Source organism: Aethalodelphis obliquidens, unplaced genomic scaffold, assembly GCF_003676395.1.
Source record: "Aethalodelphis obliquidens isolate GAN/ISIS:26980383/991018 unplaced genomic scaffold, ASM367639v1 scaffold18, whole genome shotgun sequence".
Taxonomy (NCBI): domain Eukaryota; kingdom Metazoa; phylum Chordata; class Mammalia; order Artiodactyla; family Delphinidae; genus Aethalodelphis; species Aethalodelphis obliquidens.
This window is the reverse complement of record NW_020837962.1, coordinates 16,507,598-16,528,657: the sequence shown is the minus strand read 5'-3', so window position 1 is coordinate 16,528,657 and position 21,060 is coordinate 16,507,598. Positions and strand designations below refer to the sequence as shown.

The 21,060-nt window shown below is 44.0% G+C and overlaps 1 protein-coding gene across 4 annotated transcripts in view; it reads left to right on the top strand.

Moving 5' to 3' along the window:
* RALGAPA2 (Ral GTPase activating protein catalytic subunit alpha 2) overlaps positions 1 to 21,060 on the top strand; it is a 282,446-nt gene that overhangs the window by 130,722 nt on the left and 130,664 nt on the right. For all 4 annotated transcript variants that reach the window (XR_003435157.1, XM_027118095.1, XM_027118094.1 and 1 more), the window contains one exon: positions 20,558 to 20,686. Coding sequence is in view for 3 of the 4 variants with exons in the window: in XM_027118095.1 (XP_026973896.1) it covers positions 20,558 to 20,686 (129 nt within the window). In the remaining variant the exon portion in view is untranslated. The remainder of the gene's footprint in view (positions 1 to 20,557; positions 20,687 to 21,060) is intronic.

The following is a 21,060-nucleotide window of genomic DNA, read 5'->3' as shown; positions in this document are numbered from 1 at the left end:
TTAGTTAACAACGCTGTACTTTAAAGCAGTATTTTGCTAAGATTTGCAGGAAAAACTTCTACTTGGAAATGATAATCAACTGTAGAATCTTCTTATTTAATAAAAACAAATTTGAAGTCAGAATTGGGAGATTGGGATTGACATACAGTAATATGTATAATAGATAACTAATAAGAACCTGCTGTATAAAAAATAAATTAAATTAAATTTAAAAAAAAATTAGAAGTCAGCTGTAAGCAGTATTTCTAGAATGAGCTTTCCAGAAACTCACATAAGGAGGTGTGTTTAGAATCCTCTTTCTATTTTAAATTGTGTTGTAGTGAAAATGAAACAATAAAATGAGATGAAATCTGTATAACATTTGAGTACCCAAAACATTATTTCAAAAATGGGATTTTGGGACATCCCTGGCAGTCCACTGGTTAAGATTTCGCCTTCCAATGCAGGGGGTGCGGGTTTGATCCCTGGTTGGGGAGCTAAGATCCCACATGCCTCATGGCCAAAAACCCAAAACTTAGAAAAAACAGAAGCAATATTGTAACAAATTAAATAAAGACCTAAACAAATTTTTTTTTAAAAAATGGGATTTTACAGTGTAGAAAAAGGAGTTTTCAAATTTTATACTTAAAATAATTTTCACGTTTAATGTATCCCTTATTTTTGGTTAAGTTTGATCTTTTGTAGTTCACTGTAAAATGTGTCAATCTTAAATGATGGCCCATTGCTAGCAGTAATCCCAACATTCAGACTTCTAAGAGAAAACGGGGATATCATAAATCTCTATTTTCTAATCAGCCTACTGTTTCGACCATTAGAAGCTTGAGTTGTTACGTGTTTCATAGAATTGACTGTTTTGCTTTAACCTTAACAATTATTGGTATATGTTTTAGAAGCCCTGACTGTCTGCCAAACAGAACTACTCTAAATAAACTTTATTCCTTTGCCAGAAGAAAATTACACAGAAGGCTTTCTAATGAAAGAAACTTTTCTCATTTAAGTAAGAAATGTCTCCGGTAATTAGTTTAACTTTTGGTCCACATGTCTAAACAGGTCATAGTGGTTGCTCCAGAACTTACATGACTTCTGGAAGCACATGTTATATTAATTATAAGAAAAGAAAGCATTTGCTCTAGAGAATAGAGTTAAATTCAATGTTTTAGTTGACGCACTGTGCACCTGCAACTCGGACCATCTCAGGGCTGTTTCCATCTTGTGAGAGTTTTCAAAGAGCTACACTTCTACGTAGCCTGGCACTAAGAGCCTTCGTTCCTGCAGAGAGAACCTTGTTAAAATGTTCCTTATTTTTTAATAAGTAATAGCAAATCATTTTTAGATTTTTAATATTTATAATTTTGTCTTGCAACAAAATCCAAAGTGAATTTCCTCCTTTGGCCTCTGGGTGGCACCCTTGTCTGCAGGACTCTCGGCTGCCTGGTTCATGGACCACACTGAGCCTTAGAACTGCTGGGAGACCCAGCGCTGTGGGAGCTCGGTGCTGTGGCCTGGCCGCTTTACAGATGCTTTCGTAGATCTGAGAGTAGCAAAATCATGCCAGTGGTGACTAATAAAGTGTTGAATTAGAAGTAAGATCTAAAATGTGAAATATCTTTATTCCAAACCTAAGAGTGCTCATAGTAATTGAAGATTTCTTTTCGTTAAAAGAAAAAAAATTGTAAAACAGGTATGATTGTGTTGTGTTACAATCATATAAAATCACAATTGCATCTAATATAATAGCAAATTAATTATTTAAATAAATACAGTTATTTCTATATTTTAGAAAGTAATAATACGTATAGCAAACAGCCAGAATTCAAAATGTAGCATATTCCAAACCAACTGTTCTCATTGTTGCTTGGACCAGTTTTTTTTGTTTTGTTTTGTTTTGTTTTGTTGCGGTACATGGGCCCCTCACTGTTGTGGCCTCTCCCGTTGCGGAGCACAGGCTCTGGACACGCAGGCTCAGCGGCCATGGCTCACGGGCCCAGCCGCTCCGCGGCATGTGGGATCTTCCCGGACCGGGGCACGAACCCGTGTCCCCTGCATCGGCAGGCAGACTCTCAACCACTGCGCCACCAGGGAAGCCCGATTGGACCAGTTATAGCTATTCCAGTCACTCAACAATGTCATAGATAAAACAGGGGCCTTACCGAGTAGTATTTCCCACAGTACGTGTACAGTGGAAGTTTACAGTTTATTAGTATGATTGAGAAAACGCTTTGAAATGGCTTTATTCTTCCTTGACTATGAACTTTTAAAAATTTCATTCTGTTACTGATTTAGAAAATATTTAGGATCATAAAAACTTTCGGAAATAACTATAAATTATGAATAAGATTCAGGATGACGTGCAGGACTGCCCAGACTGCCTGTGAAGGGGTCTTCCAGCTGGCTTCATTCTGTCCTGCTGCTTTGTGTCTGGGGGGGGGGGACTGGGCAGGGGGGTGCGCGGAGGGTCTTAATTTCCCCAGCACCCCAGCGCCAGACTGTGTGCTGGGAACTCATGATGTTGTCCCATCAATTCTTCTCTGCAGTTCAGTTAGATAAATATCGTAACCCGCTGTATAAATAGCTAAGGCTCAAAAGGTATTGAGGACGTCTGCCCAGTGCCACACATGAAAGGGCTGTGAGAATTCACAGGCAGCCCGGCTTATTCCACACGGTCTGCCTTGCCCATTGACTCACACCAAACAGATAAGCTCACCCGACTCACATTGTGCAAACAAACAGGCCCTGGTCGTATTCCTTCTCCTTGTCTCCGCTGGGCTTTGGCCTCCGTCCTGCCCCACCTCCGAATCCTCCTTACCAGACTTTCCTCCCACCCCAGCCTGCAAACACCTTCCCCAGTGGCCCGCCCGGCTCCCCACTGCCTTCTGCTTCTCTTCCAAAGCTGTTCCCGGTTTCTCCTAATACTTAAGCAGCTTTTTCACCTCAGTCTCCCCCAAAATATTTGGACATGAAAGGATTTGGATTTATTAAATACAGGTCCTATTAATTTCATCGTTATTTAAAACATATGGAAAGATCAATATGTGTGAAATGGAAAAGGACAGCTGAGGAAAGAAATTTTATTTTTATGTTTCTGAGAACATATATCAAAGACTGGAAAGTTTTCTTTGCTTAAAATAAGTAAACTATTTTTTAACAATGACTTACAGATTTAATGTCTTAATGCGATTTGTCTGTTAAATACATCAAAGTTAAATTCACTTTTAAGTGCAAAGTTTACATCAATGCAAAATTATTGTTGCAAATTTGCATATAGAAATTTTGGGAAATGTGGGTCTATGTCGTTTTCATCTATGATGTTGTATTATCGTGACTTGCAACAAACCAAAAAGCACGAGGCCTCTCTCAGGTGGGGAAATAGGTTTTGTTCCACCCCGAGGGCTCAGCTACAGACTTGAGCCCTCACCACGTGAAGTCATGATACTGTCAGGTGACAGTTAAGAGCGTGGGCTTCCAGAGATAAACCCATGCACCTATGGTCAACTAATCTATGACAAAGGAGGCAAGGATATAGAATGGAGAAAAGACAATCTCTTCAATAAATGGTGCTGGGAAAACTGGACAGCTACATGTAAAAGAATGAAATTAGAACACTCCCTAACACCATACACAAAAATAAACTCAAAATGGATTAGAGACCTAAATGTAAGACAACACTATAAAACTCTTAGAGGAAAACATAGGAAGAACACTCTTTGACATAAATCACAGCAAGATCTTTTTTTATCCACCTTCTAGAGAAATGGAAATAAAAACAAAAATAAACAAATGGGACCTATTTAAACTTAAAAGCTTTTGCAAAGCAAAGGAAACTACAAACAAGACGAAAAGACAGTCCTCAGAAAGGGAGAAAATATTTGCAAACAAATCAACGGACAAAGTATTAATCTCCAAAATATATAAACAGCTCATGCAGCTCAACATTAAAAAAAAAAAAACAACCCAATCCAAAAAATGGGCAGAAGACCTAAATAGACATTTCTCCAAAGAAGACATACAGATGGCCAAGAAGCACATGAAAAGCTGCTCAACATCACTAATTATTAGAGAAATTCAAATCAAGACTACAATGAGGTATCACCTCATACCAGCTAGAATGGGCATCATCAGAAAATCTACAAACAACAAATGCGGGAGAGGGTGTGGAGAAAAGGGAACCCTCTTGCACTATTGGTGGGAATGAAAATTGATACAGCCACTATGGAGAACAGTATGGAGGTTCCTTAAAAAACTAAAAATAGAATTACCATATGACCCAGCAATCCCACTCCTGGGCATATACCCAGAGAAAACCATAATTCAGAAAGACACATGCACCCCAATGTTCATCGCAGCACTATTTACAATAGCCAGGCCATGGAAGCAACCTAAATGCCCATCAACAGATGAATGGATAAAGAAGATGTGGTACATATATACAATGGAATATTACTCAGCCATAAAAAGGAATGAAATTGGGTCATTTGTAGAGACATGGATGGACCTAGAGACTGTCATACAGAGTGACGTAAATCAGAAAGAGAAAAACAAATGTATACTAACGCATGTATGTGGAATCTAGAAAAATGGTACAGATGAACCGGTTTGCAGGTCAGAAATAGAAACACAGGTGTAGAGAACAAATGTATGGACACCAAGGGGGGAAAGTGACGGGGGGGGGTGGTGTGATGAATTGGGAGATTGGGATTGACATATGTATGAAATGGATAACTAATAAGAACCTGCTCTTTAAAAATAAATAAATAAAATTTAAAAAAAAAAAAAAAGAGCCTGGGCTTTGAGCCTTTCTGAGCACCAGGCTTGGTGTCCCCCTGATGAGCCAGGTGATCTGACCTCACTGTGCCTGGGCTCCCTTATCTGCAAATGTAGGTAATTAGAGTGCCGCCTTGGAGGGCCGTTGGGAGACTTTGAGGGGGCAGAGCGTGTAACGCACTCAGTTCAGGGCCTGGATGCGACAGCGCTCAGTGAGCACAAGCCCTCGCAGTGACACTGAGGACAGGGATGGGACAGCAGCCCCTCGACCAACCAAGCCTGTTTTATTTTTCCGATATCTTAGGGTATTGATGTTTTTCCCCTTCCCCATATATTTTCTTACTTTTAAACATAATAATTTGAGTAAAAAAATGTAACTAGGCATCGTGGAATCTCAGACCATGGGGAGAAGTAACCCCTCCCCCTGCCATGGGTCAGACACAAGGAATGACATCTCCAGTTACCCTTTTGTGACTCGGTCGTTTCTTGTGTGTCCTTGGCTGTTGGCTCCGCTTCCACCTGCTCCCCGCCCCAGGCAGCGTGCCCTCTGTGGGATGGATGCCGGAAAGCTGGACCCTTGCGGCCCAGTCGACATCCAGCCAGGTTCCGGCCCAGCAGGGTCCCCGGTGTGGCTCTGGACAGCGGGCGGGGGCGGGACAGTTGTGCTGGGGCTGCTGCTCGGGCACCTGCGTCACTGGCAGCCGAGACCCCGTGGGAACCACTCCCGGTGGCTGGGTGCCTGGCTGTGCAGGGTTCCCGAGTGGGTCCTCCAGCATCCTGTGAACCCTCTAACACCCTGGTAGAAACCCCCCTCATCTCAGTCTCAGCGAGGGGAATCTGTCATCTGCAAGTAAGGACCTGGCTTTACCGGTGATGCCCTGCGAGGCACCGGTGGTACGGGTTCCACACGGCTCCGTGTTTCAGGCGCTAAAGGCACTTGCAGCATTTCTTGTTTCCCCTTTAATTTGTTTTGTAGCCAAGAGTATTTAACTTGTTTTAGGAACATTTTGCTTTCACTCAACTTTACATTTCAATTCAACTTTTCATTCGACTTCATATTTTAATGAACCTTTTCCACACCAATGTTAAAGAAAACATAATTCTAAACATCACGTATAGAGTGATATTCTATCACAGAAGTCAAAGTAGTTTGTGATTTTCTTAGCGGATGTTACAGCCTCCTCTCATGAGGTATATGATGGAATAATATAATAATAAACATACATTTGTAAAAAGATCCCAAGGGGGCCCTCAGTGAGCATAAGACTCCGCGGTGAGCCACGAAAGCAAGGTGCAGGGGTGACACTCGTAAATTGGCCATACCTGACTCTTTTAATAACCCCAGACAGCCTGTATTATGCAGTGATACGTAATAATTGCATCACCTTTTCTCAGACAGAGAGTTGTTCTTTGCTGGAAATTTAGATGTAACTAGAACCATGTATGTTAGATATACATAAATTTATAAATATATTTAAGGCTAAACATAAATGAGCATTCAGCTTCAGAAAAAGTGAAGAATTACATGTCCGATTAAGGACCTGATTTGTCTCCTATCCAAGGAAATAATTCTAATACATCTCTGAAGTACTTCTGTACAGTGAGTGATTTTTACCAAGGTTTGAATTCATGGGATTTTAATTCAATGCTAGCAGGACAGAGTGCATATTTATAAATTTAAAGGTCCAACTGATATTTAGAGGATTAAATAATAACCTTAATGTGTATCAGTAGAGGAACTTTAGAAGTCTACCTTAAAAGCTTTACTGAAATACAATTTTTAAAAACTGTAGGGTTGTACAATGAGTAAAAAAAAGACTAATTCCAGGCCTTATTCCTAAGGTTTTTAAGAATGGGGAAATGTATATTCCAAGACTTCAGGATATCCTATGGCTTCAGAATATATTCAACTTTGACTTTAATGGAGGACAAGCCTCGTACTGGCAACTCACAGACCTGGGCACTAGATTCAGCTCTGTCCCCTGCCGGCCATGGGGACCTTGCCTGACCACAGGTGGTCAAGTGGATGAGATGGACTGGAGGACCTCGGAGGCCCTCTCTTGAGCATTATTGGGTCCTCTGATTTATTGTTAGGCATTTTATTATTAGGGTCACATTGTCCTTTCCCAAATACAGTAAAAACTTGAATAATCTTTTCCTGTTGAATATTTTTCCCCACCACAATAAAGATCTAGTCCAGTTCTGAGGGCATATCCAGTGGTATGAGACCCACAAATAATGAGTATCCGTGATATCCATCCACTTGTGAAAAGGGCCAAGTGAGTGACACACACACACTGTAGGGAGGGAACTGTGCTCAACACCCCTCGAGCTCAGTTGGCTTGAAGGCAGCTCACAGGGGAGATGGGATTTGAGTAGGATTTTCAACGATGGTTAGGATGACAAGAAGCAGGGTGGGATTTCACGGGCTGTGTTGAAGGAACAATGACCAGAGTGGTTTTGATGTAGTGCCACATGCGTACATGGACGTAATGCATGGACGAGGATCCAGGCAGCACTGGACAGAGCCTTGGTGCAGAGCCACGTTCGTCCCACAGATAATGGGGAGCTGAGCACAACACTCAACACGACCAAAAAGCATGCTAAGAAGTTTAAGGCACAGTGGTTCTGTGGGACGGATTAGGGTCAGGAGAGAGTGACGGCAACAGGCATAGAAAGGGACCAGGTAACACGGGCCCAACAAGAGTTTATGTGTATGTGTGAATTTATTTATTTATGTGTGTGTATACCTGTCTGTGTGCATATATATATACTTGTGTGCACGTGCGTTTTGTGTATTGTGTGTGTGGAATATCGTGGACCAGTGGGGTGTCGGACTGAGTGGTAAGTGCCCCGAGAAGACAAGGTCTCCTGACACTATTCTCGTGATCTCTCAAAGCATACGTTGGTTCAGAAAGGCAAGGTGATGAATTGAGAAAAGGTGAGGGCAGGGTAGGACGGGACCCCCTCCTCAGCATGGACATCGCAGCACCAGGGCAGGCTCCACAGGTGTGTTAGGATACAGCCAGGGGTGTCCCCAAAGAATTCTCACCTGTTGGGAAGTAGAAATGTACGGGAAAGATTTCCAGGCACATTTTCTCTCCACGTAAGAGAACGTGTTTTCTAATCCTGTCGGAATTCAGATGGATGATGTGCAAACTGTAGATTTATTTATATAAACTAGAACTTGTAAAAGTCTCAGTTATTTTGTGTTATATTAGCCAGTTTTGCTACTGTTTGGTTTTGAAAGTAATTAGACACTTAAAAACAAACTCTTTTATTTTTCTAAAAATATAATTCCTATTAGTTTGAATTTACTTTAGTCAAATTAAATGATCTTTTATTGAAATAAGAGTTTACTGTAGCAATAAACAAACCTTTCAAGTTTGACGTAGGTTTGACGGAAGAAGACCGTATATAAGGATAGGCAGTGTATGTCAGTCCTCTCTTGACATGTATCGTTAAGTGAATAATAATTCTTATCATGTGCTTGTTGTACAAACTCAGAGTGATGAAATGTAGCCTGTATCATAGAGTTAGTCTTCTATCATCAAGTAACATCCACTGGTTCCTGAATGTTTCCCCAGAAGGTTTCGTGAGAATGGACAAGCCATAGATTAGTCAAGTTTCATCAAAGAAGATTTTATTATAACTTTGTTCAGCTCTCAGTGGCCATGGAGACTTAAGATAGATGACTGCACCAAAATAACAAGCTGGAGAGCTTTTTCCTTTTCTTTTCAGTTGTAAAACCAGTAATTATTTTCATTAAGCTGCAGACCGAGCCCACTGACACCTAAGTAAGGAAAGTGGAAATATGTGAAAGGTAACAGATGGCGGAGGCTTCGGTTATGAGGGTAACACGTGTGCAGCGAACTTGTTCCACAGCTTTAAAAGGTGTAAGGTGATAGCATGGGGGGTGGTCCAGAGAGGAGAAGTCCACCGGAGAGGCAGACACTAGAGTTTTGTTTGATTTCCCTTTCGGAGCTGAAGATGTCAAGACTTTCTTTCAAGTAAATGCTATCAGTGAAGGATACGAGTTATCTCTATTTAGCCATCAGAGTCTAATAAGCACGTACTGCGTGAAATACATTAAATAAAAATGCAATATAATAGCAACTCAATATATGTGAAAAACTAAAAGATTTTATTCCTACTAAATACACTTACCATGTAATGTATAAGCTGGCCTGCATTTTTCAGCGGAGAAAACGTTCTTTGGCCCTGAGGTCTCTCTGGAAGAGAGTCTGCTGTGGTCTCTTGCAGCCCAAGTCACCAGAATCTTCCTTCGGAGACTCTTCCCAGACAGAGTGGGCACTCCATCAATGTGTCAATTGACGGAGCGTCGAAGGACTAACAGGAGAGCTCCTTAACCCACATGCGTCCCGGGGAGGAGCGGTGACCGTGGCAGCTGAGCTGGACCTTTCGGTTGAGCTTTCGGCTCCGTCAGTTTCAAAGCAGGCGTTGACCTTGCGCAATGGGGAGCTCACCCACATTGATGGGAGAACAGTGATTCCTGAGATGCGTGGGGACTCCGGGGACATTGGGCGTGTCTGGAGACGTTCTGTTTGTCACGTGGGCGGGGGCTGCACTGGCATCTAGTGGGTAGAGGCTGGGGATGTCACACACCCTAAGGCACCTAAGCAGAGACTTCACAGCCTGAAGTGTCAGCAGTGCTGAGGTTGGGAAACCCTGTCCTCGAAGAGAAGTTGTTCAGGTGCCACCAGGCCCTGTGAATTAACCCACAAAGCTTGGCAGCCATCAGAGGATGAAAGGCAGCTCTCAGTGTAACCAAGGACGTGAAAGCACACGAACGTTTAACCAGGGAGACTAAAGCAAGAGAGGCAAGTGTTTCAGGTTGAACCGTATGGAAATTGCCAACATGAGACTGTTTCTCCAAAAAGGGGGGTGCAGTTTCCTACGGTTGAGCTGGTAAAGTTCCCCATTTATTTAGTTTTTCATTAATTAATGAATTTATATTTGGCTGTGTTGGGTCTTCGTTGCGGTGCACGGGCTTCTCATTGCAGTGGCTTCTCTTGTTGCAAGCATGGGCTCTAGGCATGCAGGCTTCAGTAGTTGTGGCACGTGGGCTTCAGTAGTTGTGGCTCGCAGGCTGTAGAGCGCAGGCTCAGTAGTTGCGGCGCACGGGCTTAGCTGCTTCACAGCATGTGGGATCTTCCCGGACCAGGGCTCGAACCTGTGTCCCCTGCCTTGGCAGATGGATTCTTAACCACTGTGCCATCAGGGAAGCCCCCCCATTTATTTTTTACTTTGAAGAGGTACAACATGGAGTGAGCTGATTAATTCAGAGTCAACGAAAAATATCTGCAATGTGTTTTGCCCAGAGCCCAGTCTGAATGAGGGGTGGCGCTGCAGGCGTGAGTGGAGGGGCTGGGGGCTCGGTGGGGTCCTCTGCTCACCCACGCAGGCCACCCGGGAGCCGACAGGGAACAGGTGACCAGAGCGCAGACTGCGTGGCGCAGAGTCAGCCCGCAGGCACAGATGATCGCTTTCTCCAAATGTCCGGGGCCCCAGTTCAGTCCGGGCAGGTGGCCCATTTGGGGTTTGCAAGCCTCTCACACTCTGGGGAGTCTTTCCAAGGCCACCTGGCCTGGCCGCCACACGGGCAGCCTGGGGAGAGGGACATCCACTTTGGAGCTTGAGCCCTGACCTTGCGTGTAGGTCCCTGTTTCCTTGCGTCGGTGACCACACGGGCTTTTCTAGCTTGAGGTTCTTGTCCTGTGAAGTGGGGTCCTGACGACTCTCTCAGGGGCCTTGGAAAAGTGAGCACGGTGAGGCCCTGGTGCTGGATGGCAGAAGGGGTTCCCTGTGGCTGGAATATCGCTTGTTGACCTAGAAGATCATCTTTTTCCATTTAGAATTTGACGAAGATTTTTAAGAAAATTCACATTTTTTCTTTAGGCAGAGAAGAAATCAGAGGTCGAGAAAGAGATGGTTTCGACCATTTCAAGTACTAAATGGTTACTTCCGGCGAGGGATGCTTTAACTCCCCTTTGGAAGGGAGTGATTTTTGAATGTAAGAGATTTTCAGTCATGACTGTGATTTACGATCCATCAAGGTTGGGTTTGGATACGATGAAATAACATCAAGAAGAGCATTTTAAACGGCAAGTTTTGTTTCTTTGAGAAAGTGCTCTTCTTGTGGGGAATCTCTTTTTGTCTGTTGATTTCTTTTTAACACATAACAATAAGCGGCAGGGTAATAATTGCAGATTGTTCAGCTATTAACGCTATTTACTGGAACACATTTCAGAGAGAACATTGTTTTCTGAAGACAATCAACAACAGTTTTCTTTTGTTCTTCCATGGAAAAATATCCTTTGGTAGGTATGTGTGGGCTAGAGGAATATTAACACGAGAGACCCTTTTAGTAATAAGACATTAAAATAAAATACCTACCTTTTTTTTTTTTCCCCTTCCCTTACTTGAGCCTTGGGTTGAGTGTGTGCAGTGTGGTGCTCCTGTCAAGACCCAGTGCCTTTGTGTCACCCATTTGCCTCCCCTCCTGGGTCCCCCTGGAGTACTGGCTGTTCCCCAGAGGATCCCTGTGCTCTTGGTCTGGCCTCACTCTCAACGGTACATCACTGTTCCCTGCCTCTTAGAGGACATTGCTGGGAGGCGGGGGCCCTGCTTTACTCTGCCTCAGACCCCTCACAGAGGCTGCCGTGTACCTTCAAGCCCAGTGTGCACTGGAGAAATTTGTCAACTTACTGTTAGCTGTTTCTGTCTGGAATTATCAGAATGACTTGGCTTTCATTTCAGACTCTTTTTTTAATGAATAGATTTTTAATCCAGTCTACTTCAAGTCAATTTTCAATCAATCCTTCAAAAATTAATATTTTAATGAGATTACGATTCAAAATGCTGCTGTAATTTAATAATAGCCATGATGTATGGGGCTTTAGAATTTACAAAATGCTTTCTCTTCGTACATTAATTTTTAAATGTTGATCGGGTATTCCTGGAATTTGAAGCGATGAGTCCTGTGTCGACTCCTTAGAGGTCAGTTAATTATTCCGGGTGGCCTGATTCCCTCCCGTTCTGCTCTGCTGGGATTTGTGCCAAATGGTCTCCGTCGCAGGATGGACAGCCGGGCTGGGTCTCAGGGTCGCTGATACTGCTTCTTTGTCAGTGGTTCTGGCCTGAGGTTTCTTCAGAATCGGGTTGACGGAGCTGGCTCGTCTGGTGATTTTTCTCTCAAATCTCAGCTATTCTTGGGAGCTCTATGTCCAGAAGGAGTAGCAGTTGTACTTCTGTTGCCCAAGCGGAAACCGAAAATGGTACCAATTTGGACAGCTCTTGTCCTCTGTCCAACGCTGGCGGGATGGTCTGTAGGCTCCCGGAATTGAATGACCACCGGGTTGTCCTCTTTTTTTTTTTTTTTTAAACAGAACACAAAAATGTTGAAAGCCTCATTTGTGCTCCTATGTGCATGTGGAATAATTTTACTTTTAAGGAAGCAAATTAAAGAAACATGCATTTTGTGTTATCATAGAATGAAAAGAGTGAGTAATCATCACATTCCAAAGTTTTTTTATTTTCTGGTGTGAGAACACACCAGAAGACATGGAAGCTCCAACAGAAATAGTTTTTCGTCTTTAACTTGTTCCTGGCCATGGGCTGGGAGACAGACAGCAGATCTCAGCAGCACCAGGCGGGCCTGAGAACCAGGCATCTCGTCTCCAGCAGGTGAGGAGGGGGTGGGGGTAGACGCACTGGACGCTGGGCTTTAACAGAGTCAGAAGCCCTGGGTCTTGCAAGCAGAGTTGAAGCTACAGGTAAATGAACACAGAAGCCACACCTGTTGTAGGTTCTCTGCATTTTCAGGGAAAAATACAAATCTCGATTTCTTGTTGCAACCCTAGGCAATTTCTTGGTGTCTTTCCACCGAATATTTCCAACCACCCGCTCCCCACACCCGTGCCTGTGCACGCGCACACACGCACACACACGCACAGAGTTCGTTTCTAGCAGTTTCCTAGGAAGAATGCTTGGCAAAGTCTCCTTCTTATTCAGAAGGTCGTACTCTCTGAGCCGGTTCCATCCTGTGATTGTACTTCCGTGCCAGTCAGGGCTGCGTGTCTGCTGTATACATTCCAGAAGCACATTTTTAAGCCACAGCAGCCATTTGTTGATTTCACTTGAAAGTATAGCTTTAAAAATACATGTGCGCTTTTCAGTGATTCGTGGGCAAAGTGAATGAGTTGAAAGAATAATCTGCACTGGAGAGCCCTCCACGTGGTGCTGTGCTCCACGTGTGAGTCTCGCTGCTTACGGGTGTCCACTGGTGCCTCATGGACCACAGGCTCACAGTTTGTCTTCCAGTAAAGACAAGGAGCGCACCTGGATTTGTGTCCAAACCTTGGGCACTTTCTGGCCTTGATCGACCTCCTACTCCATGTCTGTGAAATGGAAAGATCGAATGATGACCTTTTAGATCTTCTCTAAGTTTTTATGGTCCCAAAGGAACAAGGTAAACACACTGCCACCCAGATTCATTAGAGATGTGTTTTCCCTCCTGGATTTCTGTACTTTGTCCTAAGATAACAGGAGTGTGGGTTGGGTTCTAGCGGGTCCCAGTGTGAGGGTGAGGAACTATTCTGCTTGGCATCAGGGGGGATGTCGATTATACCTGCCCTGCGCCTTTGCCACGGCCTTGGGTGGTGCCTGAGTGTGTTAAGCCTATGGTTTCCTCCAAGAATTTCTTTTCAGTATCCTAAGAAGAATATATTTCTAGCTGATGTAGTCCTGAGACAGGATGAACAGTGAATCTGGGAACAGTATGGCTGCCCGACTCTTTGGTATCTACATGAATTAGACGTGTGCATGGTTCACTCGATGGGGTGATTACTACCTTAATGATTCTGTAGGTACTCGCGTGATTAGGCGCCGTCTGTACGTTGCTAACCATCTTGTTGTTGATGATGCCGTGACTCCCTACTTCTGCTTCTGCTGCAGAACATGGTCAGAGCTGTAGAGGATGGGGCGGAGGAGACAGTGGAGAGACCCGATTCAGTTTGGCCTCTTCTGAAACGAGCAGCCAGTTGCCGCAGAGAAAGCAGAGTTTAGTATCCTCCGACCCCCTCCTGTACCCCACTGCCGTCCCCTGGTAAATTCTTGGAACGCACAGATGCCTTTCTACGCAGACTTGGCTGTCAGGGGCGGTGGACCCTCTTCCAGAGTATGGAGTCCATGTCCGGCGAGCTGAGCGCGTGGTCTGTGTGCACGCGAGTCTGACTCAGCCTCCAGGCCGCCCCCCCACCAAGCCCCCGCCACTTACCAGCAGCAGCTCCTTGAAGCCCTCACTTGCTAAAGTCTCGTCGCGAGGGGTTAATCACTGCTCTGGAGCATCTGCACCAGCCTCATTAGGCCGGCCTGTTGTGCAAACTGTCATGTTTCAGATTTGAAGCTTATCAGGGTCACGGCTAAGACAGTCCTTACAGAGGCAGGTCGAGGCATCTCCAGGGCCTGGGGCAGCGGGGGGCGGGTGGCAGCTGGCAAGTCACTTCTCTCTATGACCCTGTGACAGTGTCCCTCGTCTTGTGGAATCATAAATGTGCCAGGATTTCCTGATGGGTTTGCCACCTCCCTGCCTGTCTCCCCTAGATCGTGGTGACAGCGCACAATTCTATGAATACGTTAAAAACTACCAAGCTGTACACTTTAAAGCGTGAATTTTATTAAAGGTAAATTACATCTAAAGCTTTTACAAATAACAGAAAGAAAAAGAAGCAGTTAAGACAACGCAGTAACATATCAACTCCAGTATCAGATAAAATTCATATAGTGTTTCTTAAAATCAGTTAACCAATCAGTCTCCCCCTTTTCCTGAAGCAGTCAGTCAGTCTTCATCAGTTTAAAGGCGAGCTGAGTTTTTCTTCACAGATGAGGGATTAATTGTAGAACAATCATAAAAAAATATTTGAGGCTCTCCTTTAGGGCTTGAAGGTTGCAGTGATTTTCTCTGCCATCTGCCCGCTTGTTCTGTCACTGATCCCATGCACAAGGTCAAAGCAGCAGCTCTTGCGACCCTCAGAAGTTTGTTTTGTGTTTGTCACTCCCTCCTTTGCATGCTGCCATGTCTTCTCCGGAGCATTCCTCATGGCAAGAAGTGCAAGGTGATTTTGTTTCTCCAGCTGCAGAACCCAATTACTCTGTCCTGTCATATTTCTTCCGGCCTTGGTAACAAAGTTACACCCAGAGAAGTAACATTTGTCCAGCATGTATAAAAATCTCCGCCTTTTCTCCAAACGGATTACACCACACTTAGCCTTTTGAACAGAGAATGTATCGCAGGTACCACGTATGCCTTGGCCCAGACCTTGAAAGTAATTTTTACGCTTGTCCTGCTATGTTTTTATTTCCAGTGACTTTTCTGGAAGGGCAGTGCCTGTGACATGATCTGTTGTGCTTTTCTTAAGGGCTATAATCATAAAGCCTTTCTTTTTATCAACAAAAACCGCTCCCTGAACCAGTGTAGAGCCTGGACAGGCCAGGTCGCAGCTCATGCTGTGTAGAGGAAGTCTGTGCTGCTTCTGAAGGAGCAGAGACCCAGCAGCAGAAGAGAGAACACCAGGCCTTGGACTTGGAGGGCTCTTCAGATCTGTCCTTCCTGTAACTAAGACTTTTTTGTCACTCAGCGTATCTGAGCCTCGCCAATAAGGCGATAACTGATACTTACAAATTTGTCTTCGAGGTCTTGCAGGATCACGTCTGCCTATTTAATTGTTAAAGAAAGCTTCAATTATATCCAGGGGTAGTGTTAAAAGTATTCCTCTGCCTTCACATCTTCTGCTAATTAGTAATTCCACTTGGGTGTGGAATGAACGGGATCTTTCTATTAACTAGATTAATGGGATAACCAGAGCCGAACAGTCCCCATCTTCCCAAACAAAAGAACTTCCTGTAGAATATTCTAGATACAAGGTATCTTCTGAAAAATAGCAATGAAATCATTAATTGTTTAACATTTTCGTTTTCTTCAAAGTGAAAGGAGGAGTCCAGTGACTTTGCACACAGGGGTTCTATTTCTGAACAATTCCGTTTGGCCTCCTGGAAGGTCTGAGTGACTTTCGGTGGAATAACCGGATCTGTTTGCTCCGAGGAGAGGGCGCAAGTCCTCTGAGGAAGCAGGGAGACAGATGGCCAGCTATTGTGTTACCACCATCATCTGCTGGGCCGTGAGCAAATATTAAGTGAATAATATATATGTAATTGGTGTGAAAGTACAGTCGCAACATTTCTAATTCCGTCTGAAGGATGGCTACTTCTTGAACATTTGTATTTCATAGAATACTATATTGAAATGTTTCTGTTTACAGGGTTAATCCATTTTAAACCGCTTTAAAGTGAACATTTTCCCCCATTTTTGACACCACTGTGCAATATTTTGAATTGAAATGGCCCGTAATGGCCCTTTTTTATTTTCCATAACAACGTGAGCACTGAATTATAGCTGTGCAATTATGTAAACAATGGAAATGCTTCCAGAATGAATCCTTCCTTTTAAATTTTCATTTTGTGTAATTGTTGGAAGGTTTGGAGCCATAATAAACAAAATTATTTTACACATTTATCGTTCTAAAGGTCAATTATGAGAGAACTAAAGAAACAACACTATGCAAAATGAATAAACCAATTTCTGTTGCCATCGCCATATGTTTTTCTTATCACTTATGGTTTTTCCAGTTACTGTGTACATAGCATTCAATTAAAGCGATTCATTTACTAGGCTGAATGTGGTTTGTGTTTATAGAACTGTGCTTTGGAGGGGAGGAAACAACATGCCTCTATTTGAATTACCTGATTTTTTTGTAAGATCAGTGATAAGAGACAGATGTTCTCACCAGTTACTTTCTCATAAACCTGAATCTCTGGATAAGCTGCAAATTCACAGCTATCATCTTACAATCCAGTTTTCACACTCAGTGTGTAGCATGCGTGTGGACTTGTAACCAAAAATGAGAGGAAAATACTAGTTTGGTGGTCCGTTCCTCATATTACAGCATTTTGCGGATTGAATTTTATTTCCTCTGAACAAAAAGCATGCGAAAGAGTTTCATGCTGGTCAATTTTCAAGAATAAGCTTAATTCCTATTTTAGAGTCCATCTTTTCATTGAGCTTATAGTTTTGCTTATTATTTTCAGTCTGTTTAGAACGTGGAAAAGAAACTAATTTTTGCTACCAGACTCACTTGATTGGGTATCTTCTAGAACTCCTTAGAAGCATGGACTCTTGAATATCTAAAAACAGAGCATTTTCCGGTTTTTATTTCATTATTTGCCCTATAAATTATATACACTATGGCTAATTGCTGTAACACTTTGCTAAGGATGTTATTGGAGAGAATTAGTTTTTAGGGTTTTTTAACTTTTGGGAGAATGTAATCTAAGAGGCTTTGGGGACCACCTTTGAAATGTTTTAAAAAGCTCTTTCTGAGTATCAGCAAAATAGTAGTTCACGGAATTCTACAAAGTAAATTCTAGAAAGTAAAAATCCTTCATAGTCCTTCCCTTTTATTTTTACTCTGTTTACTTCTGTGTGACCCTCTTCAGTTTACAAGGCATGTGTTCACATCTCTCCCGTTACCCACAAGTCCAGGGGGAATCAGTCCCTTCTGTGGAAGAGAAACGAGAAGCTCTAAGCTCGACGTGACCTGTCCACGGTCACATACACGAGGTCTTGACCCCAGGCCTGGGGCTCTTTTCACTCTGCCAGAGTCTGACTTGAGTACAGAGGCATTTTCCACCATGATCACAAAGGAGGGGGCACTGAATAGCCCTGAGTCGAACCCGGGGTGCCATGGCCCTGGCTCTGCCAGCCCTGTGACTCCCGGACAGGTGGCTGGAGCGGGCACAGAACTTCTCTCTCCACCCAGGATGCAAACCACGCTGTTAACAAGGAGAGCCTCCATCTGACGGGGACGTTTAGCAAAAACTCAGTCGCCTTGGTTTACCATAATTGTACTGATTTAAGGGTTATTTTCTACTTATGACAGGATACGAGTTTTCCAGAATACTCTTATTTACATGAAAAAAAAGTGAGTTACTTTGAGAAACAGACAAATCATGTTCACTTTGGACTTGAATAGGACAAAAAGCCTAAGGGTTGTACGTGAATAATTTGTGTTTGGGAAGCACCATCCTGTTCGGTCTCCCTGAAACCCCAGGGACCCAGGAGAAAGCTTCAGTCTCAAGATTTTCATTTTCGCAAGGATTCCGGCTATCGCCATGGTCTCAGTGTGTGGACAGGAAGGCTCCTACCAGAAGTGCCGGCAGCCCTTTGTGGACGCCCCTCTGCTGGGAAGATGCAGCTGCTCTCCTTCGAGCACCACAGTTATTCCTAATTTCAAAATGTTGTCACAAAGATTGTCATCTTTGGGTTGTTCCATTTCAGTGTGGATAAGCAAAATAAGCAAGCATATGGCCCTAACTTGGCCGACTGGCCATACAGCCCCCTCTTTAACCCCCATATTAACCCCAGCCCAGAGCTGCTGTAACTGGCGGCCTCACTTCTCCTGGGGGCCGCCTTCCGTGGGTGGCGGGCAGGCTAGGCCAGCCATCTGTTATTTTGCCTTCTCTTTCCAACCTTCTCGCCCGTAGAAACAGGTTCCGTTCAAGAGACTGGCTGGGGTCCAGGGGGTGGGGAGCCTGTGACTTTCTCTTGCTGCACACATTTCTGCTTCCTTCAGCATCAGTGGCAACTTAGTCATTTCTGGGAATGCCCCACTTCCAGCTCATTGCCTTGACGCATCTGAATCTTGTGAAGCAAAATGGATTTCATGTATAAATTCTGGCTTTAGCTTGTTAAAGGATTTAGTTCAGAATTCCCGTAAACGTATCCCAGAAAACCCTTTTTTAAAATTAAACCTCTCAATTCCAGTGGTGAAAAATCTGTGATTTAAGTATGTGCTAAAGGTGTTAAAAACCCACACGGTTCAAGGCTCGGTTCCTCCTCTCAACAGATGGAATTAACACAAACCTAACAAAGTTAACATCATGGTTGTTTGCATTATTAATCTTCCCACGCACGGCATTCTACTACCTTGCGAGCCAGGTTTGCACGAATCCTTTCGTGGCAGCAGATGTCAACAGAAGCGTGCTTCCATCTGCTGCCCGAGACCTTGATGCCTGATACCCCGAGACGAGGCCCACCACAGAGCGTACCTCTGTGAGTAATTACAGGTGTGTGGTGAGGAGTCCAGGGCATTAATCAGAGGCTTCATTATGAAAAAGGTGGATCTTTTGTTCTGCGCTCAGAGCGGGAGTTGACCACACACTTTCTAAACTGCAGTGTCCATCTGCTCAGCCCCTAGAATGTTTGCCTTGGTTGATGTGGACACTGAAATGTATCAAAGGACGTGATTACAGCAGGTTTAAACATTAACCCAGGGGAAGCGTGGTTCGGGTTTTTCTTTCCTTTCCTCCTTCCTTCCTCCCTTTTATCTGTCTATTTATCTGTTTGTCTCTCTGTTTATTTTTGGTATAGGAAAAAGTCTGCTGCAATGCTAAAACCTTAAGTTAGTACTTGCTAAATAATTTACCATATAAGAGTTCTAATAAAGCACTGCGCCATCATTTTAAGGACACACGCAGCATGATTTGTAGATGCTAAATGAGCCTGCTATGTGAGGAAGAAGTCTTAGAAAAAATGTTTTGTGAACACCTAAAGGTTCTCTTTTAAGATACAAGTTCTTCAATAAGGTTATTTTTATGAAAAAGAACTTAAGGTGTTAGAATCGAGCACACTGCTATCCCTTGCTCGAATTTAATCAAGTTAAATCAGGATTATTTTAAAGGATTTTCAAATAGCTACACTGAAATTTGAGAAAACAAACCAGAGGTTTTGGGGGGCTTTTTGTCGTTGTTGTTGTTTTGGTATTTTGCTTCTTGTATTTTGCGACTAACTCTAGGTTATATAACTACAAGTCCCATAGCTACAGCACTTCAGTGCATTTGATGAATGCATTTGGCCTAGAACTGCATAAAAGCAGTTTGTGGTTTTCTTACTAATCCCCTTTGCACACACTCGCACAGATGGCTTCAGAGACGCGGCCTGGCCGTGGATGGCACGAACGCCGTCCAGGAGAAGAGCCCTGGTCTGCCACGGGCTGGAATGAGGCAACGCCTCAGAACAGAGCTGGTGGGCAGGGGCCAGCCGGCCACCCACCAGTGAAAGGCCCTTCCAGACCCAGGGACACCAGGTGTCTGGGGGCAGATGGTCCACACGCAGCACTGGGCACACGTGCCTTGCCACCCACTTCTACCCGGAGCCCCACCGACCACCTGACTTTGGCGTGTGACCCATCCCAGCGGGACCCCCACTCCCATTGTTTCACACGGGAGTTGCCCGAAGAATGCAAGTTTCCATCTCTGCCTACTTCAGGAGTTTGTAATAGACCAGTGTGCTTTGACTTTTGAAAATTGAAGAAGATAAGAAGTGATAGCTGCTTGCAGGTTTAATTTATTTATTTACCTCAGCACTCCTGTAGCTTGTCCGAGGAGCCCACCTCTACATGGAAGATGGAAGAGTGTCTAGTCCCAATGCCACAATTCAGGTCTTGGACAAGTCACCTCACAGTGTCGGGTCTCCATCCTCTTACGTGTAAAATGAGTACAATAGCCCCTGGACTAGCTCATCTCCTGGAACGCTTTTCACTGAAAAAGTTCCGTGGTCTGTGTTCTTTCAGATAAGCTCACAGTAGTCATATGTACAGACGAACTGATGACTTTGGAATTTTGGAAACTTACAGTTGTGTTTTCTTTTCTCCCCTTCTAGGATATCTTAAATACCATTGTAAGGCACTGCCCACCCCGCTTTTTCTCCCTGGGTTTGCCCGGCTTCTCCATGCTGGTGGGGGACTTCATCACGGCCGCCGTCAGGGTCCTCAGTGCAGACACGCTGGCGGTGAGTGTGACAATGCTCAGCATCCCAGCTCCCAGGAGGCTTCACAGCGGCTAACAAGGTTCAGATTTCTCCACTCCTAACAGGTGTTGACTCATTAGTGCAACGTGAAACCGGGCTCTCGGGTAGATGCCCTGGCAGCTGACGTGTGAAATTGTAGGATAAGATGACACACTGGTAGTGGAAAGGCGTTTCATCAAAAGGCCAGAGTGTGAGAAATCATGTCCTCACTAATAGTGCAGCACATTTACACAGTCAGAGGCAGGACTGGTCTCCTAGAATCTTACTAGCATTTTTCAGTAAATGGTGGCACAGACACTAACGTCTGTGGTCAAGAGAGATTTTTTTTTTTTTTTTTTGCGGTACGCGGGCCTCTC